The 27,123-nt window shown below is 40.1% G+C and overlaps 1 protein-coding gene across 3 annotated transcripts; it reads right to left on the bottom strand.

Annotated features, from left to right (window-relative positions):
• Nucleotides 1-4,145: 4,145 nt before the first annotated feature.
• Nucleotides 4,146-25,523, bottom strand: TSNAX (translin associated factor X). Of its 3 annotated transcripts, none has more exons than XM_042820584.1 (6): nucleotides 25,459-25,523; nucleotides 23,272-23,379; nucleotides 20,756-20,870; nucleotides 19,088-19,218; nucleotides 7,576-7,703; nucleotides 4,146-5,914 (listed from the first exon to the last, which is right to left on the bottom strand). In XM_042820584.1, the coding sequence occupies exons 1-6, from the start codon at nucleotides 25,472-25,474 to the stop codon at nucleotides 5,540-5,542; spliced, it is 873 nt and encodes a 290-aa protein (XP_042676518.1). In that variant the 5' UTR covers nucleotides 25,475-25,523; the 3' UTR covers nucleotides 4,146-5,539. The 3 variants fall into 3 exon arrangements, with proteins under 3 accessions (XP_042676518.1, XP_042676509.1, XP_042676528.1); XM_042820575.1 differs by having other exon boundaries at nucleotides 25,453-25,512; XM_042820594.1 differs by lacking the exon at nucleotides 25,459-25,523 and adding an exon at nucleotides 24,322-25,364.
• Nucleotides 25,524-27,123: the final 1,600 nt, after the last annotated feature.

Here is a 27,123-nt window from a genome sequence, read left to right as displayed (position 1 = left end):
ACAGTTAAATAATTAAGAGTAATCATGAGTAAATGCTGGGCTGAAAATGCTGCAAAAAAAAAAGACCTGAGAAGAACCAAGCAGGACTGTTGAGCACTATGAGATCTCTGCAGGCACCAGACACTGCTCGCTCAAGGTTTGTGCCCCAAGCGTGGCCCAGCTCTGGCTTTGCCTTGAGCTGAAGGATGGGGCAAGGTCTGGAGATCCAGTAGCCCAGGGCAGCTCAATGAATGGGAAACCAGCAGAAAAACAGGTTCCACCAAGAGCATAAAGCACAGCAGCTCACTAAAACCAGCTGGAAGTTCAGAATGAGTGCTTCTAATGTTGCTATCTGCCTGCGGGATGCTGCACACACTTTGCACATGACTGGATGGCACATGAGGGACCTTAGCATTTCAGCCCCATAAAAGGGCTTGGGCTGCCCCACGAGCTCACAGGCTCTGGAATGCAACAAGTGCTCAGATCAGCAGCCGTATGAGCTGGACTGGAAGCTGAAAGAGCCAAGTCCAACTCCTGGCTCCTGACTGATTTGCTATATGACCTTACACCATTTCATCTTACTTATTTTCCTTCATGGTCATGGCATCTCCTGTCTGTCATCTTCACCTGGAGGTGTGAGGTATACAAAGCAAAATCTTCTTAACCTAAGCCCTTGCTGCGAGGAGAGATCCACCCCTTTATACACATCTAACACAAGACAGCCAGCACTTAACAGTATTCCTGTGACATTGAAACCGTTCATACAATTGCATCCTTTAAACACCTGATTCCTCTCCTCAAAAAGTTAATTTTAACAAAACCTGGGCTATTTCCAAACCCGCTTACGGAGAGTCAGTTTTGCCAGGTTTTTTTTCCTGAAGCCATGAGAGGAGAGGACCTTGAGAAGGAACTTAACAGAAGTGGTGGGACCCAACCAGATTAAAAGGAATTCATAAGCCTGAAAGAAAGCAAAGAGCTGTGGGAGAAGTGCCCAAAGATAAACTATGTCCCACAAAACCTGCTGTGCATCAGGAGCCAAGGAACAGCATCTAACGATGGGCTTAGGAGGTCATCTGGCCTGTTGTGGCAGTGGAGGAGCAGAGCTCACACAACAGCTGCTTTCTTCGGGAGGAGTAAACATCTGAATGAAAAGAACAGTAGGAAGAAAGAAGATGAACCCACATGACACTGGTCTGTGAAATCCAGTAGGGCAGGCTGGGCTCTCAGCCCCCCTCACTGGGGAGCAGGAGGGACAACCAGGACCAGCGGTGTCAGCCTGTGGGAGGAGCTGAGAGGAGCCATCTCCTCAAGTCTGGCCAGTGTTCAGGAAGATACTGACTGGCTCCAGAAGAACCCATAGGCAAGCCTCTCCTGCTGCAGTCTGCAAACAGGCTTTTCAAAGGGGTAATCAGTTAGGTAAAGAAAGGTGGGACTGGTGGGAATACTCCTCAATGACAACCTTCCTGAGAACTGGAGAAGCAGCTGCCTCCATCTTTGTAGATCATTTCTCTTGGCTTGCGATGATTGCAGGCCTCAAAATAACTGAGGTTTGCACAGCCACAAAAGCATCACGAGATGTGCTTACCCACCCATCCTGACACACAGCACCATGGCTGCCGTAGGACATAGCACCGGGTCTTTGGAGTGCAGGAATAGCAGAACTCTCCCCCCACAGCTGAGTGATGTTTTCAGATTTGGAGGTGTGAATAGACAAGCCTGCTTAAGAAACCAACTGATTCTTCTTCCTGCATGGAGACGGTTTACCCCAAGACATCAGCTAGACAAGGAAAAGACCAAACCATGGAATGGATGCAATGAATCAAAAGAACAGTAAAGTGCAAGAAATTACAAGTTAAGAAAGGGAAGAAAAGGAAGAGTTGAAGCAGCAACAACAGTGACAGCGAAACTGACAGATTAACAGCATGCAAGTGGAAAACAGTGGTCACAGTAAGCATTCCTTTATGTTACAGAATACATCTAACCTTGTTTCTAGCAGTTGCAAACACTGGTAGATCACCAATCAGTGACTATGGCTACCAGTATGGGAATGATGGTGAACAAGCATGGGAGGTGGGGTGGTATGGGAACAAAGAGCTAAATCTGTGACAGCACAGCTGGATGCTACAAACCCTGCTCAAAGCAGGACTTGCAGGTTCTCACAGCTCAGAAAATTAAGTTCCCTTTACTCACTACTCAAGAGTAGATGGTTTGGGTATCTTGTGGTCCTACCATTCCTACAGGTCAGCTCCAAGACTTTCATAGCTGAGACACTCAGTTGCAAAGCAGTTTCCAGCTTCTTGCAGGGCTGCCTTCCTGTCCCATGTCCTCCCCAAGTCCCACCCTAAGCGTGTCCCTTCTGTCCTGCAGCTCATCCTGCTCCTCCTCCATGCTCTCCCACTCCTTGCCACTCTTCCCCTCTTTGTTTTCACCTTACTTCCTTCCATTTTCCTGCTCTACTGCCTTCTTCCTTCCCAACTAACTCTTTACTGTCAACATTTCAGACTTTAAAAAGTTTTGAAAAGTTCCCTTTCCAAAATCAGAAGCGTTAAACCAAACTGCTATCCGGCAGTCTTCTGGTAAAGGTCCTGTCCTCCCACTTCCACCTCATCGCTTTCCTCCACCATCTTCCCTTTATTTTTCTTGGCTGTTCCTTTGTCTGCTCTGAAGTTCAGAAACTCTTTGAGGGTAGTCCCAGAGTCTAGTCCATAGAATTCTAGAAGGCAAAATATATAATATAAAGTCTATTCTAATTTTTATTATTATTATTTTTAAATTATTTTGAATAAACTCACGGAAAAATCCAAGTAAGGAAGACCGAGTAGATAGACACACGTGTCCTGTCAACAGGAAGTTTCTCTTATATAACTTCACTGCAGTTCTGGAAAGCTAAATGTGATTGAATCTATTTTCCTCTCTGCAAATTAGTAGCCAGGACAAAAGTCAAGCATGAAGAAATATCACCTCTGAGAAAGATTTCAGAAAGGCAGATGGTTTTTAGCACACAGAGCTGCCCCCATGAAACATCTGCTATGACGTAGTCCTGCTCTGGCTGTAGACCAAGCATATCAATGGCTCCACAGAGCAATGGGATAAGAAATGGGAAAATTGCCATTGCTTGTTTAGGAACTTGTTTTGCTGATAAATGTCTGTCACTTTTCAAATAGCTACAGTCTAATTGTTTTTTGGGGAAAATATTTCCTTGAGCAGGAGGTTTGCAGGCCGCTAGCAATTTCCCATCTCTGCTGCTGCTCTAATACACCACACACACACCTTCCTCCCTATTAGGGATTACTATGGCTTCTGATTATAAACAGGCAGCCTAAAGGAATTCAGAAATCTCATCTGCCCTTAAGGAAGTTCTCTAGGCTTAATGGTTGGAATCAAAACATATTCTTTGAAGAAACCTCTAAATTCTGCTAAAAAATACAATTTTTATACATCCGTAATTTCATAATCACGAACGACTGTACGGGGATAACAGTGGTTTGACTGCAGCAGTGGCCGCTCTGTGCTCATTCTGTGGCAGGCTTTCAATGTCACTCATCTCATCCCTTGTCACACTGTGACATGAAAACGTTCAGCTTCTGCCCAGTAGTTGCTGGGACAGACAACATACAGCCTTCTGTTTAGTATCAGACAATACATCTAATAATGATATGATAGGCTTTCAACTCACACACGTCCTCCTGCAATTACTTGCAGTAAATTTAGCAGTGCCAAAAGACACAGTACTACTCTTGCACCTGTTTCAAGTGAAATACTAAAAGCATACGTAAACTTAAGAAAAAATTTTAAAAAGGATTCCTTATGAATAGGTTTCACTTACTCCTCCTCACTTCTCCTCCCCCCCCTCACCAAAAAAGGAAAACAACAAGAAAAAATATTGCCTACCATTGCAGATTTATACTAGTGTAAAATTGTTCTGCCATCTGAATCCCTTGCTGATTTTTTTAATTGTTGTTTGTTTTTTTTAACTCAAGAGGATCACATGAAGTTTCAAACCTAGCTACTATTAGACTTCCCTGAATAAAATGGCTGAGAAAGTAGTTCTGCACATCAGGGGGAAACTCACACCTTTACTTACCTCTAGGACTAAATAGCAAAAAAAAAAAAAAAAAAAAAAAAGAAACAAAAAAACCAACAACAAACCAACAACATCCAGGCAGTGACTGCTTTCAGAATTTATTGTTTAAAAAATAAAAAAAAGTAATAATAGGAAGAAAATAAAGCACCCACCACATATTGCTTTATGTGGAAACAATGGAAAAATGTGACAGAAATATATTTACCCGTTCCTGTCCATGTATCAGATGATCCGTGCTACTCAGGACATGCTCATGGGAAAAATATTGGCACTATCACAGCATATGGAAGTGAAAATAAAAAACATGCAGTATTTTCAATTGCAGTTGGGAGGCCTATTTCCTGGAGTCTAAAGATCATGTTGTTTTATCTGTTTTCCTTTAGCATAACGTACATTATCAGACTTCCATAACTTCAGACACCGGCAGAAAGCCCTGATTTTTTGCCAGCGGTGACATACCCACCTCAAAGATAAACCTGGAAGTCAGAATGTCTGCCTTATTTCTGGTTGCAATTTCCTTTCCATAGGAACATGCACATGATATAGTTCCTGCTAACAGATATTTAAAGCTTTGCTGGCCCTTCCTATACTTCTACCAGCTCAGCCCCACTGGAGGTCCTCAGGGCAGCACAAACACCAGAGAACAGACTTCCAGCACAAAGCCTCATTGGTTTTGTTCAAGAAGCTCTTGCCTTAACCAATTTGTGTGTGTTAAGCATCCTTGGCAGGTCTTTCTTCTGCTTTTGTCTACAAAAATGGCAGATTCTGCATTAAAACACGTTACCAATGTAAACCATTAAGTTCCACATTTTTAAATGATTTCCTAACTCATATCAAAATATCTAAAGAATCTGTGTAACCAAAACAGAGCTCAATTTTAACCGAGTCCCAGAATGATGAGTACACAGTAACACATGCCTGGTGCAATTAGCCTCATTACCAACTGGAGAAAAGCTGACTTAGCTTCAGTTTCAAGACCACCTCAACTCCAAGTCAAAGGTCGAACTTTCACACATGTAGGTGTGCTATTTTAGATACAATGTGAAGATAGAACCCAAACAGTCAGAAAACAAAGCTCAGCAAAAAACCTGCGGATAATGCTGAACAACCAGTACCTGACCATTTTTTTCCACTGCTAATTAGTGATAAGAGCAACCACACCTGTTCAAGGTGACTGGCACTACTGACAGTCACTGGTGCAAAACGCAGTGGAACATTTGGTCGTTCTGAAAGAGGATACAATGGAGCAATACAGGAAATTCCATGCCGAGAGGACAAAGTCAAACATTTGTTCTCTTGCACACCATAAAAAAGTATTTTTGGTTACAAATCACTATTGCAAACAATCTTGTCGTAGATAAAACTAAAAATGTCTCTACCTAAAAAGCGTTGAGGGTCAAAAACCTAAAAATCATAACTAACAAGATTTCTCCGTGTAAGTCCTCTCCCTTTCTGGGCTGTGACAGTCTCCTTATTTTAAGAAAGGCCTTCCTCTTGGTCAATCAATTCTGTTTTGGTGGAGAACACATCAGCCAACATGTGCTTTGGGATTTCAGAGCCCCGTACTTTTAACGTGTAGCAGGCATTCTCTACTTTTGCCAGACTCTGTTTCAAAGTGTACAGTTTCTTGGATACTTCATAAGGTCCAGTGTTGCCAATGAAAGTAAAACCGTCATAAATCTGACGTAAGAACTGGCTCAGTTCAAAAGGTGTGTCGATGTCACCATTGCCAACGCTGCTGATACACAGTCGCATCAGCTCTCCGGTTAGATCAGCCACTCCCAGCAGGTAATCTACAGGTGTCACCTTCAGGCTCCAAGTGTGTGGTTGTTTATCCTGGGAACTGGAGGTCTGAGGACAGAATAGAGCAAAGTTCCTTTCAGAGAATTATGGAAAAAGACAGTCCAAAATGGTTCAAATGCACACTAATTTACCTAATGCACTGTAAAGCAATAGGAATTACAAACATTCTAGTGCATGCCACTTCCACAGTCTGATTTCAGAAGTACTATTTACTAATCCTTCCTCCAGCGTGCTGTAAGATATAAAAGTATCCATTCCATTGAGATGTGACTTCCTCTCTGAAAAGCATGATGAACATATCAAACATACCACGCTTCTACAATTTTTACATGCAAATAGAATAAACATTTTTTTTGTATGAACATTTATTTGTATTTGCCTTTTTTTTGGGGGGGGAGGGTTTGCAGACTTCAGCCTAATGGATTTAAATTTTGGTTGAATGGTCTTGTCCAAAGATACACAAATCCAAACATTCAAGAAACAATAAGGGAGTCTGCATTATAAAAACAAATCACATCATTTTGAATAATATCTTGAATTTCAAAATGCTTTCTAGAAGAAGCTGACAAGTGGATTCCTCTCAGATCTGTTTTTTATATCAATTGAATTCATCAAAATATCTAAATAAATATTCATGAAAAAAATTACCACAAGTGACAAATTTGCTCTCCAAGCTACAATATTTTTGATTTCCGAAATACTGGTGATATTGGAGACAGCACAGGTTTGCTTCTATCCCCTTGTTCCCACAAGGGAACACCCACCCAAACATCACCAATCTGGTCAGGTGTGCATGCAGACATCAATAACTTTGCAAACAGGGAAAAGAAGCATGCCATTGTAGGTAAGAAAAAGAGAACTTAAGCTGAAAACCTGGCTTCTTTACAAATATCTTACTAAAAGAATGAGGAAGGAAAAAAAAAAAAGTGCTGTAGAACAGAATCTCTTCAACAGAAGTAGTCTCTAAAGCACTAATGCTGTGTATTACTGTACATTGCATGTGCACTGCATGACCATTTCTATACTTTACCACAGACAGCCTCTGAGCCCCATCTGCAAAGTGTTCCCAGTTTACTGTTGCCGTTGGCAGCAGTGTCTGTGCAAATAATTGTGTAGGGCAGGGTAAAGGTATGGCCACATCAAGAAACAGCAGATACAACATGAGGTGTAAGGTACAAGAGTAAATGAGTTTGTGCCCTGAAAACATAAAGAGCAACTCTAGGAATGCTACAAATTACCAAGCTAAAACACATAATGAATACTAACAGCAGCTAATCAGAGTGCCTGCCCTGATTAGCTTAGTATGAGGTAGGAAGATTTCATTTTGTCTCAAATTCATTAGTCTCCTCCAACTTTTGCTATACCACCATACACTGGTGGATGTTACAGACACAAACACAGAAATTAAAAATCCCTTTTCCATATTTGCTTCCCGGTATTTTACAATCCCAAATCCTTCTCCCTGCCAGAAGGTGTTCATTTTGCCCTAAAGGGGATGTGAAGTGAATAAACTTGAAGCCTACTGACCTAGTTTAATACGTCTCAGAATAAAAAGCACGTTTTGAATGACTGAGTCAAAGCCCACATGTATATCTAATACCATTCCATTAACTGAACTTATTTAATCAAATGCCAAAAGTATGACTAAGCTCAGTCGTTGCATTACCATTCCAGAAAGATATGTCATATGAGAAGAGAAGAACTTTTACCATGTTTGTTGTTTCTTCTCTGTCTTCTGCTGTAAATATTAGTTGTTTGTTGATCTCTTCAACACTAATTAAAGATCGGGTTTTGATAAAATACTGAAATGAAACAGCTTCAATATATTCTTGAAGTCCTGAAAAAAAAAACCAACCAAACCACAAAATTATTAAGCAAATGATTCAAACTTTAGAGCAATGACCCATGACCCATGCTTGCTTTTTTTTTTTTTTTAGAAAATTTGTATGTGAAACTATTTTAAGATTACGAGCAGAAAGTGAAATCCAGAAATAACACTGAAAAGCTGTTTAACATAGCACACTTCTGACATATGAGACCAGAAGAACAGCAGATCAACATTTTCGAGTTTTTACTACAAGTGCATTTTTTATTCAGATCCTTCAGTATATCAGTAGAAAGTATAGTGCTACTCACTCCCAGAGACATATTAAGAAGTTGCTCCCCATAACGAAGCTGCTAAAGCGTTGCATTTATATTACACGAGGTCACAGACATGGGGCACAACACAAAAAAAAGACTGCAGATAAATCAAAAACAAGGCAGATGGTCCACAAAATACAGGTAATGTTTCCTTTAAATCTGTTGTCAGCAACAGAAAATGTCTGTTTAAAACTTCATTTCCCATTTCTTTGTTTTGTAGGAATTAGTGAATAGGCTCCTTAAAAGACAGGCTAGGTGACATTCATGTTCAGGACAAAGCACATTTTCTTACAAACAAATCCAGACCAAAAACTATTATTGTTATAATTACAATAAGCCAGACAAGACTGCAATGTTTGGCAAGATGAATACAATGAAGGACAGCCCTATCGTCAAGAACTTACACTCTGAAAATAAGGCATGCAGGAAGAACAAAAGGTGTGCCAGCAAGGAAATAAAAGATAGGATAACAAATACAGCTTGTTCCAGATTTATATGCCATCTGCAGCCACCTGTCACAATTACCTCTCACTATCAACTCAGCAGATGGCAATTTTCTGTATGCATTAGTAACAAAAATGAGATCAAAAATACAGCTTGAATGTTGAGACGGTGATTCATAGGTTCTGTTAATTTTTCCTTATATGTAGAGGAGAAATCTGGGGGAAGCATGTGGGATTTCAGCACAAATCTGAAATTGGCTCTGATGGTGGAAAAATAAAAAGCAGAAATGAATCTGGAGCAAACAGCCACAGCAGGATTAAGCTAAAAAGTTTTAAAGACACTAACAATACGTGTGTATCTGACCAAGGGGCAGAGAGAGAGCCAACAGAGGAAGTTAAAGGAACATACTGTAACATGATCGATCTTAGCAGAAGAACTGAACAATTCTAAGGGGATGGTTTCACTTTGAGAGAAGCTCAGAGGTGACACTGCTGTAACACGCTGAAAAGGGCCATGAATAGACAACAGCTTTGCCAATATGTCAAGTGAAAAAAAATGGAGGTACCCAAGGTAACTAGCAGCAGAATCCTGTTTCCATTGGAATAATTTTAGAAACTCCAACTGACCACTCTAGGGCCACAAGAGATATCTAGGAAGCAAAGAATTTAGGCTTCATTTGGATCAAAGAGAAAGTCTAAATCAATAACAAGGGAACACAGCCTTGAGTAACAGAGGAAAGCCGAACGATCCCCAGAAAACTAGAGGAGACCACAAGGGAAAATGCTTTTCATGTTACAATCAAAAAAGCTTAAGGAATGACCTGCATTTCTTCCTTCGAAATACGAATTTGCAAAGTGAGTGAGGGCAATTGAGAAAGGCATTTCAGTTTGCATCCTTCATGCTCCTACCCAGCAGTAGCTTGAAAAGTAGAATAAGATCCAGCAACCAGAGCCACACTCATTTCTCGTACACAGGGAACTGCAAGGCCAATTAAATGCAATAGCTTCATCAACTGAGTTTGGGTGAAGCATTCTGGGCAGAAGTCACAGAGGAATAATAAAGGAAAACTACTTGGGATTTTCCAAAACTAGTAACTTCAGAAGTTGCAGAGAGGAAGATTTATTCAATTGCTTCTTCCCCTGATTTACTCTGCTGATATAACACAACCAGTAATTCATTATGACATTTTGGCTTTTTCTATGGATAAGCTGTAAGTTACCTAATACTACAGCACTTAATACGACAACATCTGTGAGAATCTCCTACCTATGGAGAACACTATCAGATATGGAAAATCAACGTGGCACTTACCCAAGTTCTCAAAGTGATCAAATCAGCTCTCAAACCTTCCAATATACAGGTTTCTTGATCTTAACTCCCCAGCTTCAACTCATTTCACTTTAACTCCTCCACGCACATTTTCCAGGGTGTTTGGTTCCTCCTTTCATTTCTGTATCTATATGTATTTATTTTCCTTTCTCTCTCTCCATATATACACACACACACACACGCAAATACATGCACATTTCTACCTCCTCCTTTCCAATCCAAGCTGTTCCACTATTTTCCTCCCTTCTCTTTAACACCACGATGTGAATATTGTACACACACTCTGGTTTGTTATTTCACCTTGCACAGTTTGGGAATCTACCTCACAGTATTGACAAGTAAGGTTACAAAACGTTATGTGACACTGTTAGCATCACAAATAGACTGGTAGCAACTCCTCTGCAAAAATATTTATATTTTAAGTCCTTCCAAAAGTAGCTGCAACATAACCTTTTAGCGACCCAAGACCTTGAAAGAAGGCGTTTTTATACGCAGGTAGAAGAATGTTTGAATATGTTATGTTTTAGCTTCATGGAAGGACATCCGCTATGTTCAGCAAATAATCCCCAAGGTGAAAAGCTCCATCCCATTTCACTACACTATCCAACAGTACCTTTCCCCTCATGCTTTTATTTTGGATTTATTCCAAAACTTGATTATTTACAGGTTGAGCTGCCAGTAATAGTTCGTAAAACTGTTTTTATGCATGTTTTTTCTTAGAACACACATAGGAAACTGCAAATAAAAGCATGGCGTTACTTCCACTAGCATTTCTTAAAATTAGAAAGGTGAAACTACAGAAAAGTTAAATATTTTGATATCTTATTATATTTATTCTGTATAAATAGCTTGTACTAGTGATAGGCTACCATCACACATATAATATCTTCCTTCTATATTTTGAAAATATATTTTTTGCATACAAACTGGAAAGTTACACAGAGGTATCTTCTCAGCACACATCTACCGAGGAGGAAATTTCATGCCTAAAAGTTTGTGCAATTTTTTTCCAGTTGAATCATCTGATAATATTCATCTGCATATACAGACTCTGAGAAGAGTTAAGCAATTTCTCTAAAACAATGAAAAAAACCAACAAACAAAACTAATATCGTACTAGCAAGGAATCGGGTCTCTTCAAACTCTCAGCTCATTGTAGCACTCTCTCCAAGAAAAAAATGACCATGTAAGAGGAAGGAAAAGATGTTTCTGTTTTAAAAATGGGTAACAGTCCCTTAATTAGAGGAGTCAGATTAAGGTAAATACAATCTAATTCTACCTAAGATGTACATGCATGCATGTACTGAAATGACAGATCAAAGAAGGGGAAAGTGTCTCTTCACATTTAATTTATTGGATTTTTTCATTTAAGTATCTGTTCAACACTTAAAAATGGGTTAAGATGGGTTCCATGCATCTCAGGTCTTGAAGTTATAAACACCAACACTATCTGCCAGTTTCCTGAATGATGTTGGTCCCTATTTCTTCTCAAGTTATCTTCCTTCTCTTCCTTCATCCTCTTGCTTTCCTCCCTACCTGCATCTTTTTGCTCACACAGACAGCCTCTGTTACCTTTCCCAGCTCCTCCCCTAAACCATGAAGCAGGAATCACAAACCAACAGCAGTCACCAAAAGGGCTGTCTGAAAACATACACAGTTACAACAGTTTTCTTCCAGCATCACCGGTGCAGAACATTATTTTTAGGGCAAGTCACATGAAGCTACCCAATTGTGAATTCATCATCAAATCAAAGCAACACAACCTTATCACACTTAGGCTAGTAAGTGACCCTCTCTTAAAAATAGGAAGAAAGAAAAAAAAAAAAGTCAAATTGTTGTGGAAAATCCAAACTGAGAAAAAAAAACAAAGATAACTGGAGAGCTTCTGTCAGTGAACTCTGCAGAACCCAAGGAAGATGGTAGAATGAGAAGAGCCCACTTCTACAAGCCTGCTGATCAATGAGAACTGGTAAAATAACTACATGGACCAAGTAAACCAACTGAAACAAGTGCAAGCAATAAATTTAAATGCATCCATAAACAAATGACAATTAGAAAATAATCATACCTCATCATTGCCATCCTATTAAGACGAAACTGACAACTCACACCTAACTCATTTCAATTTGTCCACAGATGGCAGCAACAATTCCTAGATTCACACTTCTTTCTGTCCAGAAAGTAATTAAAACTGAGGCTATGAAACAATCCAACAGCTTCTTAGTTGATTGTGAGTACGAAATCAAAGGTTAATTTTCTAACAGCTTACAGAAAGATTCTAAAGCCAGCTGTAAAACCAGCTATACTCAGACATACCACCTGTAAAAAAGGCTTCATATTACTCCTGAAGAGCAGGTTTTGAACAATGGGGATAACTACCACATACAACTAAAAGCACATGAATTTGAAAAAAAAAAAAAAATCTGCTATTTCTACTCACTGAGTACTAAGTTCATGGAGCCAGGTATGTATGTCATGCAGAGCTATATACAGCTTTTGAATTTTAAAGGGAACTGAGGAAGAGAAAAACACAGCCAAGTCCATTTCCAGATAAACTGCTCCATTTTAACAATTCAGTTTTGAAATCACTTTGACAGTCAGTGCAAGCTCATATAGGAATATTTGTCAGAGAAAGATACTGTATGCATTCTATCACTAATCAGTTCAAGGTAGCAACTGAAACCAGAACATATACTGCATCTAGCAACGACTTATCTAAGCTGGTTTACGATCAAATCAATAATTAAATTGGTGAAAATCTCTCTTATTAAATCCCAAATGCTTTATTGATTAGTCAATTGCTATGTGACACATCCAAGACCATCCTGCAGCTCTGCTCCTTTCCAGCTGTATGTGTAAGTGATAAATCTCAGATGCTGAAGCGTTAGCATTGTTTGCACTTCATCTAAAGCTGCATACACACCACAGCTAGGGGAAAGGTAAACCAGAGGTTTGCCTGTGTTCCTCAAAACTAAAGAAACAAACACAGGCTTCCTACTTAATAGGCATAAGTGCCCATGACAGTTAAATTATTTCTCAGACACAAAAACTCCACAGAGAATTGCAGAGAGTTTTATTCTCTCATTGTAGAGATCAATTTAATTGAGCTTATGTTATTAATTTTAGAAACAAGTGTACAAATAGACAATGGTTTTCTTGCAGGAGACACTATGGAAAATAAGTTCACAACCTTTTATTTCATCCCCCCTTGAAGATCTGAGGGATGTACCAAGGTTACTTGCTGAATTCAGCACAGTTACTATACTGATTTTTCACCTTCCTTGGAAGAACCTAGAAAATAGGCATGAGCTAGAAATAGTCTAAGAGTAGTAAAATATAACAGTGAGTTTCAAACAAGCAGTTTACTTACTGGAAATCAGTTTTATAGTTTGTTGGCACTCTTGGCTGTGCAAGAACAAAGAAATGCACAAAGTAAGAAAACAGAAATTAACAAAATTGTATCTGATAAATATTGGCTTCTACACTGCAAATTCCATTAATTTTTCAGTATAATCAGGAAACTTTGATTCCATTTCTGGCGTTTTACCTCTCACCCACAACAGCAAAGAGATGAACTTAATTCTTTAGCTACATCCTGTTCCTGTGTTATTATGTTTTCCCACCATCTTGCAGAAATCTGATTGCTTCCTCCACGGATAGCTTTCCTTTCAAGTTTTAGGTGTATTGAAATTTTTTCCTGGGTGAGATGATTACAATTCATGATACCCTTCCTTAAGCAGTAAAAAGCTTTTCCTCTGTATGTCACCTACTTTATTACAGTTCTTAAATTGTAAGACCAAAAAAAAAAAAAAAGTTCTTTTTCAGCGGTACATCATTGTTCTTGACCCTAGCTTTGTTTTACAAATACATATATAGGAAAAGGTAGCACAGTTTGCTTTATCCACTCCAACAGTGCAATTTACTGCAGCACACTAAGAATTCCGAAGTGCCTTCAGATGGCATAAGGTAGGAGACAGAAATAAGCTACATTATAACATTCTCTCAGAACATAAATAGCGTGTGCACAAGATAAATCCACTGCGTCAATGCTGAACTTTTACACAGAATTTCCCGCATCAACATCAGAGAAGCAGTCACAGGGCAGTAGTTTTGACAAGGTGCTGACATTTTACAGCCTCATCATCTAATCCCATTCAGAGCAAGTGCAGACATGATAAAGAGCTAATGAGCTCCTCTGTGCAACCCACTCCATTCACTGTTACTGCTAGTACTGACACACAGCAAACAGAAAGGTCAGCCAACAGCTTTCCAGTTACATCTGTTATCATCACTCTCCACTGTATTAGCAAAGAAGCCCCAAAAGAAACATGGGTTCCTCATTCCATAAGGAGCTACGCACGCCTATCAGCTGCGAAGATAATGCCACACCTATACTTGTCCCTAGCAAAATCTTGACCTCACTGTAAAGACACCGACACGTACCTTAAATGATCGCTCTTAACAGATTGCTCAGCCAAGGTTTCCTATAGGAAACGGTTTACCACTTTAACAGCCTTACAATTCTCACTCATGATCCCACCCCATACTGTTAAGGGACAAAAACTGGGCAAGACTTGCTTCCACCAGTTAGAGATTTCACTTCATAAGCCATGTTAGAATGGTGCTGCATTCATTCCCACCCAATGCCAACCTGCCACAGACTCAAAGCTCCCCTCTGCAATATATGTTTTGCATTTATGCAGTGCACATGCAGGTCATACTTGGAATATTTACATAAATTCTAAAATGTTCAGAGCATACTCTGTCTTTAGAGTTTACACAGCTTTTTCCTGTCCTTTGCTGATATTTTGCAGTAATATTTTGGAGTTTTTCATAAATAATATAATACTACATAAATAAAATCCTGAAAAGTTTATTCCCTTTACTTCATACGTTCATAACCTCTTTCTCAGCCCTTTTCTTGCACAGCATCTTTCAAGAATTTTAAAGAAACAGTACACATTTCCTCACAGGATATATAAGGTATACACTGCAAAGTGGGGCAAAGAGCAGGAATTCTATATTACAAATAGTAAAGCTTTAAAAATATCAACAAAGCCGAACATCCTAACATAACAAATGAAGAGCTCCACATTAAAAAAAGACTTCATTATTTCAGTATCTCTTTGTTTGCTTGTTTAATCATCCCCTGGGACAATCTGTACTGTTAAGAAACGTGTAGAAAACAGTCATCAGTTTTTGTTGTTGTTCAATTAGTGCTATACTCAGTGTTTGAGCTCATGCAAGTGTCCTTTGGGGAAACGTCCTGCGTGCCATTAGCACTAATCTTAATGAGGGAAAGCATGAAACTCCTTTAGTGCTCTGCCAGAATTGTTTTATCTTCGAGTCAAAAGAACAACTGTTTGGAGTAACCCCAAAAAAAGCATTTAACAATTACAAGTGGAAAACAATATTCCCAAGCATTATACTCATAGCACTGTTCTATTTATAGGTGAACAGTTATTATACTGAATAAAATATGTATTAGGCAGCTTTATGATGCAGACAGTTGTGACTCCTTAACTGAGGCTGCGACGGTAGTTTCCATTACGAGCCCAGTTTTGATCCCTTTTACTCAGAGAGACATAGGGTGGGGAACAGGAGGATGTTTCATGTTTGGTTTCAAGACAAAGGAGAATATTTTTAGGAAGTTTGAGGTTAATTGGACATGCTGCTTTTGAGATATGGGACACAGGCGTTTCTTTATTCTTTTTGGAAGAAAAAAACCACACTTTAACTGCAATGTTTTTGCTCATGAGAACACTTTCAACAAATTCTCCAGAAATTCTTCAGAACACAAAATCAGACTTGAATACTAAGAGAAAGTCAAGACTTACAGCTTCAGGAAATACCTAAACAATCTAGCACTTTTCCTAATTATGTTTGTTCTCAGAAAGGCATGCAAACTTTTCCACTGTGAAAAAAGCAAGGCAACAATTAAAAATCACTAGACTTAAAAACAAAACCAAAAGCAACATTCTTAACTCTTATCAGTGTTTTCCCTTACAATTACAGTATTTCATAAACAGTGTGGTCAGGTGGGACAAAGCATTCCCTCTCATAGTTGTTCTTATTCTAATTGTTCCTTCTTTCCTCGTGCTTCTAGGTTTTCTATCTCAGCTTCATGATCCTGACAGCAAGCATCTTCATATCTGTCACCTTGATCCCACTGTCAGCTGCATCAAAATCTACAAGTCTTTAAGCAACTCTTTTTTCCATCCCAATGACTAACTGAAGAGTGGAGGATTCAACAAACAAGGTGAGAGGAATGTTTGTGCTACAAGTTCGCCTTTCATACTTGGCATAGACATGAGCTCATATAATCAATGCCTAAACATCTCTGTCTTCCCAGTGATACACTCCTATATTCTAGCATGCTCCCTTACAAAACATGCATAGCAGGCACCAGCAAACACAAACTCTGCCTACTGAGGGAAGAGCCAAAATTTAAGTACTGACTTTTTTTTTTTTGACATGGGCAGATCATGACAGGACAAGGGGAAATGGTTTAAAAGTAAAAAGAGGGGAGATTTAGATCATGTATTAGGAGCAAGATTTTTACTCAGAGGGCAGTGAAGCCTTGGCACGTGCTACCCAGATTAGCTGGGGATGCCTCATCCCTAAACGTGCTCAAGGCCAGACTGGATGGGCAGCCTGAACTGATGAGTGGCAACACTGCCCACAGCATGGGGTTGGAACTAAGGTCTAACATGGAACTAAGGTTGGAACTAACATCAAGGTCCTTTCCACCCCAAGCCATTCTATGATTCAATAAACCATGCAGGTGACCTGCAGAAACAGAATGAAGGTCACTGTACTTCAGTTGGATTTTATACAATATATATTTTATAATGAGGAAAGAACTACCTAATTGCAGAAACAACTGGGAGCTCCCTGGGCTAGGCAGTATTATACAACTGAGGAGATTCCAGACTTGCCATTGGTTCATGGACATCTAAAGAGCAAACAAAGGTGAAAGCACAACCATTTCCATTTCTAACCCAAACAGTCCAAGTCCAGTCAATAACAACCTACAAGGAAAAGTCCAATGGAAGGGCTGCATTTTTATATCTTCTGCATTAGTCCACAAAACTGCTAAATTTCAGGCATTTGTATGCATACCTGATCAAAAGAAAACATAGACAGCAAAGCCTGCTTCTACTCTTCTATTCCTCCTCATGATCTAGTGCTCAATACCTCTTTGACTTCCTTTTTGTTTTTTAAACCTAGAGAAGTCAGTAGATTAATTCTCTTTGTCTTAAGACTACTAAGATTTTTTGTAATTCTACTACAGTCTCACTTCACTGCAAGCCACATGCAAGTGTTGGGGATATACTGTGTATATAAAAGCTTTGCAGCTGTGGAGGCACTGAGTCATCATACATACACAGCAGGCAACTAATTTCCTCTACTACAGGTCTATATTCAACCTGTTCTACAGTGGACGGACATGTGTTTGTTATTTTAAAAGTCTGGTATTTAAAACAGCAAAGATAAGTTTGAGAAATGTTGAATTGCAGCTGACAGGGTATTTCCAGTTGCTTTGTGAAGAGCTTATTCTGGTCCATTTTGATATTAATAGGTATCTTTATGCAAGTCACAGATCAGCAAAGGCGAATTAGCGTAACTGTATATGAGTGCTTATCAAACAAAGCAAACCTGAACAGAAACTTGTTAAGCTAGTAATAACAACCTGAAAATAAATAAACTAAGTTTACTTATCTTTTACATAAAACTCTAATTATTCAGGTTGGCAAGAAAGCATTTATTTAAAAACTAAAATCTACTTTCTGTAAAAACAGAAGTAGGTATGTCTCCTTGAATTCACCCACGCTATGCCCCATACTAAGAAACTAGGAGGAACTAGCGTAAAGCAACCAACAGGTGGTAGCTGGTTACCTTGTAATAACTGCCCAAGTGGCAAAGCTGATAGCTTGCAGCATGAGGTCTCACAAAGATTCACACACCTCAAGCAATGCTGTTATATAGATAGCAAAGAAAATATGAACTTCACAGGTTATTCAGACAATGTTTACAGGTCTTAAGGAAGCTTTAAAAAGCCTTAATTCATAAAACTGAATGAATGGACTGGATTCTCAGCATTTATAAACAGAACTTAAAATGAAAATCCAAACACTTGGAACAATTACTGTTCACAGTTCAAGGTCATCTGTAGTGACAGTGTTTTGAACCACTTTTTTCACTGCCTTGTTAAAATACTAAGTGACAGAGAGCAGCAAGATTCACACAGGTTGTAAATGGCTCTCCTAAAAGTAACTGTTCACATTTGAATTGAATAGCCAAATGCACCACCACAAGCAAGCTGTGGAATTGAATTAGAACCACTGAAAATTGGTACTGTAAGTTAAGAGACATTTCACTCTTAGATGACCTTAAGCTCACACACATAAGTAAAAGTTTACCTGTGCTCTGTTTGTCTTGTAAATTACATCTCTTCACAGACTTATTTATCAACAGTTTATAAAAGTAAAATACTTTCTAAAAATTAAATCTGGGCAGCTCTCCCCTGAAATCCCCTGAAGTCACTGAAGAATTCTTGCCTAAACAAGTAAAGATGCACAGGAATATATATATAAAATAGGTAAATGCAAGATACTTCCAGAGCATGACCAAGATAGGAAAGAAGCAGTTACAGATACTACTTATATTTTGCCATAAACAAGGCAAAAGAATTTTAGGTAAGAATCAAATTCCATAGCAAAAAAAAGTCAAGCAAGAGTGATGAAAGCACTGGTACATACTGTCACCAGGATGGTAGTAAAAATTGCTATTTTACAGAGAAGAGCAGAAAAAGATGTAACTGAAACATACAAAGTGCACATTACAAGTCTTTAGAAGAAAGAAAATGCTCATCTAGGGATTTTAATTTATGAACTTGATGAATTCACAAAGGTATTATTTCACAAGCTAGTCATTCCTTCTTCCTCCCTGAGGTTACAACCTTTTCAACTCGGGTAAATGTATGTATGTATGTAGCACATACTCCTCCCAGTCAAAGACAACTGACCAGTACATTCATTAGAACCACTCCCAACTTTAGTGTAGGTCAGGGTACAAAGTTTTCCAGTTTCAGCAAATCCTTGTTTAACAGCAGTGCTAACAAGACTGTGTGATACTCTCAGAGTATCAGAGCTAACTCAGCTAACCACAAAGATAACTCTGAGTCCTGCTTTATAATCACAGAAATGAGCTACATTCAAACCTGCTGCATGAAGAGGAACCACTGCTAGGCAAGAAATCGAGTTCAGTGCAAAATAGCAGCTTGTGTATCTTAAAATAATTTACCTGGAGATATAGCTCTGTGAAACTGATACATGTCTTCACCTATCAGCTCTTGTGCAACCTGCTTAATCTTCCGTCTGACACCATCTAACTTGACCTCTGATTCATTTAGTACTTCTTCACCATTGGGAGCACTGAAATGAAACAGCAGCTTTCAGAATACGAGCAGACACTTAAAAAAAATGTTACAGGTTTTCTATTACTAATACACATTCATAGACTTCAAGGAAGAAAATAAAGCAGACATTGGAATCAGAAATGGTTTAACTTTCATTGACACTTATTGTAGACTCTGAAAGAGAGACTACGCAGAACCAGCTAGTCAAATGCTCTGGGAGCACGACATTTATTCCAGGTAATAATTTTAACAATTAATTAATAATTTTAAACAACTGCTTGAGTAAGAACAAATGCTTCATTAGAGTATTCTGAGAAACAAGCAGTATTTGCAGAAGTTCATTAAAAAAATATATCACTATTCTGCAACATGTTACAGAACACACGTAAAGTATATACATTTTTAGAAAGTAATTATGAACTGTGTTGTGAAAGAACAGCTGAAATACCTGATTAACAAACAATATATATTTGGCATATAAGATTTAGTTTAAAACCATTCCTCCTCCAACCTCAAACTATCAACGTAGTATATTAATAGGTTTATTGGCTATGTGGAGACCACAGATAGACTGGTCTGAAGAAAACATTTAAAGCAAACAGACTTCAGAAAGTAAAGCCATAATAATGGCTAAAACCAAAGGACTGGGAAATCAAAATATAGCACAGAAAGCTTCCACTCTCACAATAACACACGTATCTTAAAAACAGGAATCTAAAATTCAGAATAAATGAGTGTCTCATTATTGTTCTTTCCTCTTCCAGTTGCCAGCACATCTAGCCCCTGCAGTGGGAACAGCTATTCACAGTCAAGGTTGAGGCAGTTACTAGAATTATCGCAGTAGCTCCTCACAGAAGACCAAGTTAAAAAGAGGGCAATTTCCTAATCCCTATTTATAACTGTTACTACTGTAGTAACTATAAATAGATACTACCACAACAGATGTGCACAGGTAAGAAAGAAAAAAATAAGTCTGGGAGAAGGAACAGGGAGAGCTGTTTATAGCAGTTACATGTAGGACGAATAAATATTTTATTCAGCTGGATACACAAAGCTCTAAATTTTCCCATTCTTTTCCTGCTTCGTTTCTGGCTTCCAGTGATTGCTTGAAGGCTTTGGAGGACACAAAACATACAGAAGTTCAAAACTTCACAGACAAGTCTCTTAGATTGAAGAATGCAGTGAACAACCCAGGCTACCTACACTTTTTGCACTGATCACTGAGGGTGAGGTTACAAGAACCCAAAAGGGGAAGTAACAGCAGAGGTGACTAATGTGAAGGAAGGCTGCATGCTCCTCTCTCCCAGCTTGCTGGAAGCTGAAAAGCTCTCATCTGCTGTTACGCTCTACTTTGAACCTGTTTAACATTCCAATAAAACCAACTAAAAAACCTGAGCCAGCATCTATTAATTCTCTAACTGGTGCATGCAATCAGCTGCTAAAGAACGTTTATGAGAAATTAATCTTGCTCAACAAAACATCTCAGCTATTAATCACAAACAAAAGACAGTTTATAGGTTTCCACAAACACTTTAGCTCTCGGTGTGACTCACCTGATATACCTGTGGAGTAGAAATATCGTTCTTTTGCTTTCGATTGTTATATCACGACTGAGCTTCACAAGCCGTTCATACTTATCATGCCTGGTGTCGAGCTCCAGCTGAAATGCTGCAGAGGCAGTGTTTACAGAAATAAGCATGATTATCACAGTATACAGCGTAAGGGAAAAGCTCAGATCCTGCGCCACAGTACCAGCTGTGGGTCCCCGTCCCCATCAGCCTTTCCCCAGTGTGGGCAGTGCTCCTGCATAGGACATAGCTGTGGAGACCACCATTGCCCCCTGCCTGCCACAGCTACTGCGCAACCCTGCAGCTCAACGCTGAGCAAAGGCACAGAAGAACTTCTGAACAAAATACAGCAGGTCTTATGGTGCAGGTATGCACCAGGCAAGGACTCACAAGTATGCAGGAACCCAGGTCCCATTTTTGGCTCTTCAAAAACCGCACATATTTCTGAAAAGCCTCCTTGATGGATCAACCTGTATATTTAGACAGCTACGTATCTATGAAACCTCAGTCTTGAGCAGCAAAATTCATCATTAATATAATTTTTTGTTTAGTAAGTCAGGTTTAAATACACATCAACCCCGATACTGTTTTAAGCAGCCCAAACCATACACTTAAAAATGAACAGAATACTAAAAAGAAAGGTTCTATTTTACATCAAAACTAGAATTGAGCAAAAGTATTTTAATATCCCTAAGAACTAAAAATAGAAAAGTGAGGCCAATTATTTAAAATAAAGATTTAAAATAAGATTTCTGACTTACTGACATAAATTTTCTCTGCCTAATGAGAAAGAAGATTAAGAGAGGATGCATATGTAATTTTCTTAGTGAAAACTGTGAACAAATGTTTCACATACAACATTAACATTTTATACGCCATTAGTCCACTAAATAAACTATTAATAGATACTTAGAAGTGTTTAAGTACATTTCCTGCATAACTATCTGAGGCATTAATGGATCCACGCAAGAAGATGGTGAAAGCAAGCTAAGAGGTCTCTCTCTTTTTTTTTTTAATAGAGTATCTAACAAGTGAATATCTCTCAGAAAAGTGTAGCAGTTTACAAAGTTTAGATGAAGCTAAAAATTCCCATTGCCTTGAGAAAAAATATGGTTTGGGTTTTTTTTTTTTGTTCTTCTGAAACATGAGCACAAATGCTCCTGCTGAGCTCCAAGTCTTTCATATGCATGACTGGTCTGTCTCCACCAAGTTATTTGAGTTGAGTCCACCAGTGAATTACCAACAAGAAATACTTCATAACTCTGTGGAACACAAACACTACAACCCTGAAAAGTCAGGATGAACTGCATCCCTTACTCTGTTCTGAAATTTATCAAACACTACTGATTGGATCTCATGAGAAAGGAGGGAAATAAGGGATGTTTTGAATTCAAATTAGCAGCATCCTCAAGAAAAATCCTGATACATTTGAGAGTGAAAAATTAAACTTGAAAGTACAATTGCACTACTCAATTTAGAGTACAAGCGTATATACATTACTCAAGATAAAAGTGCTGGAGTCAAAGTTAGTAATCTGCCAAGCTGACTCATACAGCTGCTTTAACATGTGGTTAAAGACACCAAGGAAATTTTATGGTGCTGAAGGCATCATCTCTAACAGTCATCCAGCTTTTATTTCTTCATCTTCTTTAGGAAAAAAAATAATACGGGAAGCAGGGAAAATTGTACACTGAGATCTGATCTGTGCCCTGTATCACATTCCCTTCCTTCATCTGTTAATGCTCCTCATTTCTGAAGACCTTTTGCTTGTCAGGGCTTACCTAATGAGAGAGTTTGAGAGAATCAAACTGAATTGACTAACTAACATTTGAGTCTGACGTAAATACTCTGAAAGCAGTTTTGCTTGAGGGCAGTTCACACCTGCTTATTTGGGGAAAAACAACAACAACTGAAATATAAGCTGTTCTTAAAAAAGGCAATCAAAGTGTCTCCATAAAGGCCTACTGCAGTTTGTTAAACTCAGATTCTCAGAAAGCACACGTATAAGCAGATACCAATTCATAAATCCACGCATCCAGATTTCTATTTAAGAAACTTGGTCATCCATGCACCACCATAACTATGGTCAGCAGTTGGGAACCTTCTCAACCTCCCCAAAGGCAGCCATGTCCTTTTGTCACAACAGACAAGATTTTGCATCTGTGCAGTTCGTGCATTTCCCTGCTACCAAAGGGCCCCGTGCCTGCTGGAATGCTGCAGTTTACTTAGCATCAGGTTCAGCAGGGTGGGAAAGGGGAACAGGATGCAAGATGAAAAAGGGAGCAGGTCACACGCCAGGTGCAGCCATGCCAAACCCTTCTCTCAGGCCTTGATTGTATAAACAGCAAAACAGCATCTTCTAAATGTAGAAAGCATGAGTTACACTAGTTTCAAATCTCTCCCCCTGAGAAAGTTGGCTTATTCCATCACTAAATACATCATTCCTAGCAAATTCCACAATGCACACTTCTCATAATCTGGCTTTCCAAATTCTTTCTTACATTTAAAAGATGTCATCAAAGGAGAAGAAGGATTAACATTCTCTTTTTCCTCTCTTCTTTGACCATGTGGAAAATTATCGTGCTTTCGTTTTCTGAAGCCACCTGATCCTATTAATAAAAAACAAACATAAACAAAAATATTTAAAAATAAACTAGTTTTGCCAGAACATGCGTAATGTCAGAACGCTGTCTTCAGAGGATTTATGGCTCCATTGATATTTTGCATGATAGAATGAAGTAACTTTTATTAGCAGCTGCTGTCATCTCTACAATACCACACTATTTGTTCCACCACATTCCTAGTGAATAATGGGACAACTTTTACCAATTCTAATGGATGACCAGAGTAGGATCCCAAGTACTTTTGTCATAAGCTGTTCATATTCTTTTATGTTTCCTTTCCATAAAGGAATAACTGCATGGAAATTATTGCGTTAGAAAGGATCTACAGCATTCGACAATGTTTTGTTGTGCTTTTTTTTTAATTATTTAAATTAAATTAAATTAATTTTTTTTTTAATATCCAACTTGACAGAAAATATTTAAACTCCTACCAGTAGCAGTTTATTGTACAATAATTACCAAATCACAGAATGCTCAGGTTGGAAAAGACCTTAAGATCATCAAGTCAAACCGCAACCTAATCATAACACCCTAACTCTCACAACCCTCTGCTATATCATGTCCTTGAGCACACCTAAACAGTTCTTAACACATCCAGGGATGGTGACTCAACCACCTCCCTGGGAAGCCTATTCCAGTGCTTAACAACTCTTTCAGTAAAGAAGTTTTTCCTGACATACAACCTAAACCTCCCCTGGTGCACCTTGAGGCCATTTCTCCTCATCTTGTCACCAGTGAGAAGAAACCCACCCCGCTCTGAGTGCAATCACCTCACAGGTATTTGAAGACAATTTGAAGACAATTATAGTTTCCTCTCAGCCTTCTTCTCCTAAGTGACCATAATTTTTGTCATTGGTCTTCGGTAATAAAAAAAGTACTCAAGGCATAAATTAGGCAGACTGCCACTATTCATCTATCTAGATTTACCTCCTGTGGTGCAGCACCTTAGGTCCTTACACTCCACTCATTTAAAGGCTTCTTTTCACCCTGCAAAAGCTGTTTCCTTCAACTGCCATTACTTGCTCCCGTCTTAGTGTCCCTTTTCAAACCATTACTCAAAACCCCTCTCTTCTGGATTGCCTTTTACTGTCAACTTGCACTTGGTCCTGTTCCTTCCTTCAGTCTCTCCTTCACCAAGGAGAGAATCATTCACATTGTAACCGCTTCTCTTTGTTATCTCCTCCTCGTGACAGCTGCAAGCTTTGTGTTCCGAGCAGAGGCCAATATTTGGCACATTTGCATACTAGCAAACCTTTCTGAACACGTGTAGTTCTCTTAATTTCCTTAAAAGACAAACAAAAGGAAGCTACTTAGAAGTTACAGAAGAACACTGGATTTTAAAATGCTTCCGTTTGTTTATTATCCCAAACTCAAACCAGAAGTGGGCGTTGTTACTTTCTAAAAGAGGAAACTGAACATCATTTTTCCCTTCTTTTCTGTTAGGACGTGGGTTCAGGGCTTTGTTTTTCCTGTAGCACTGAGCACGTTACAAACACAAGCCCTTGAAGCGGCGCAGAGCATTCAGCTCGCTGCCTTGCACCAGACGTTAGGAACATCAAAATAATTCACAGGAAAATAAATAAATGGATAGATAGATAGATAGATAAATAAGACAGACCAGGTCCTCCTGAAGCAGGGGCAAAAAATTGGAGAGAAATAGAGAGAGATGAGGGGCCGCTGCATAAACAGCAATGTGAATTTCAGAAAACGACAGGAAAATAGATGAGAAAAGCAAAGGAAGGCCACACTATCTGCTTTCTGGTCGGAGGAGGCTCTGTCTGAGCAGCACACAGGCTGACGGCGAGATCTGGCAGACACTTCCTAACATTTTACAGGCCCAATAACAAATTCAGGTTTTACTGCATGTTTTTTAACAGCAGGGACGGGAACTGCAAGAGCTAGCACAGGCCCGGCCGAGGGAACAGCTGGGGCACCACACAGCCCAGCCGAGCCGGTCCTCTCCCCCCGTCCACCCTCCTCACGCCTCTCCCGCTGCCCCGTTCCCCGCCGGCTCCGAGAGCTCCGCCGGCCCGCGGGAGGCAGCGGCAGGCGGCGCACCGTCACCTTCCTTGCCGCTCATCTCGCTGCAGCCGCCGAGCCAGGCGTCCCCAAGTAGAGTCGCTTCCCCCCCCCCCCCCCCACAACGCCTCCAGGGCCCCAAGGCACTGCGCTGAGGTGCCCGTCAGCCTGCCTGACGGCAAGACCCGCCGCGGCGCGGTCTCTCGGCCCGTCGGCCACGGGAACGGAGGCGCGGAGCAGAGCCGCGGGGAGACGGTGGACGATACCGGGCTCGGTGACCTCAAACTAGGAGCAGAGCTCGGGCCCCGCCGTGGTTTTGAGCAGGCTCTCCTCTGGACGGCCGCGCTGAGGCCCCCTCGGGGGCTTCCCCAGCGCGGAGCAGGGCGGGCCGCGTGGTGTTGCTGGCCGGCGGAGTTGGGCTGCGTGGCTGGGGCGAGCTCGGGGTGACGGGCAGGTGCTGGTCCCGCTGCCCCGCTATGGCTGTCCGCACGGGCGGCCCTACGTGCCCAAAACCAGAAGGCGAAAGCAATCTGTGGCTCGCGGGTTGCCAGCCGCATTGTCCCGCTGCCAGGTGCCCGGTCCTACTCGCGGCTGCTGCCTGCCTGTGAAACGACCCATCCGAGCACGTCGGCGGAGCGCTCGCAGCCTTTGTGTATGGGCCTGCGTGTGTGTGTGCTTCTCCTTCTTCCACACCCTTAATAATTTTTAACTTGTTGATCAGTTGGTCCAGTGTGACAGAGGGGAAGCGTTTCCAAGAGCGATTATAAACGTCGTGGCCACGGGAAAAGATTCGGGTGGAATTCGCACTACACCGGGAACCGAGCTGTCCTGGATAGCAGATGCAAACGCGTCTGAGTCCACAAGGCTGAGCCCGGGGACACTGACCCTGGCCTAGCCCTGTGCGTGTCGACAAACACATACATCTGTTGGCAGCTTGAATGCCAGGTGAATGTGTCAACTGATTCAGGACGTTAGCAGCCAAAAAACAATCACAAAAACGACAACTAAGGAAAAACAAACAAACAAAAAACCACCTTACTAGAATGGGAATCTGTAAGCTACAGAGCAAGATGACCGTCAGAGGTGCTGAGAACATTGCAAGTGAACTAATAGCTCTTGTTTGTAGTATAAAGTTCATTGCAGAAGGCAGCTTCTGTCCTAACACTGAAGAAAGTGTCCTGTTGGCAGAGGTACTCCTATGCAAAGATCCAAATTACAGCAGCAGAAGGGTGACACATTACTTAATTCAGATAGTATGTGAATGAAGCTTTGACAACAGCTCTAAGCAGTCTTCAGGCAGCCAGGCAGAATCACCAAACCTTCATATTGCCAAATACCTAGAATATATGACTGTCATGCAGCATTCAAAAGTATTCAAAGGCATAAAGCCTCTCTCCTATTTCCTAATTTAAGAAAACAGATGTTAATCACATTTGAAGGCCAGAGTACAAGGGGAATCCCAGCAGAACTTCCTCAGGCCCAACCCATGGATTGGGATGCACAACAGCTTTGATAGCTGTGCTCCCAGCTGCACAGGAGCTTCCAGCCTTGAGAGCAGCAGAATCAGAACATGGAATGATTTGTGTCAGCGTTAACCCTGCACACATTTGTTCTCAGCCTCTGATTTTAGAAGACATAGAAAACTGCTTTTAGAAACAATTACTCTTTTTTTTTTTTTTAACTTTTTTTTTTCTCCAACAGTGTTATTTC

The sequence above is a fragment of the Centrocercus urophasianus genome, unplaced genomic scaffold, assembly GCF_019232065.1.
Source record: "Centrocercus urophasianus isolate 14NV4802_14NV808 unplaced genomic scaffold, USGS_Curo_1.0 seq_10, whole genome shotgun sequence".
NCBI lineage: Eukaryota > Metazoa > Chordata > Aves > Galliformes > Phasianidae > Centrocercus > Centrocercus urophasianus.
This window is presented reverse-complemented; position numbering and strand designations above follow the sequence as displayed.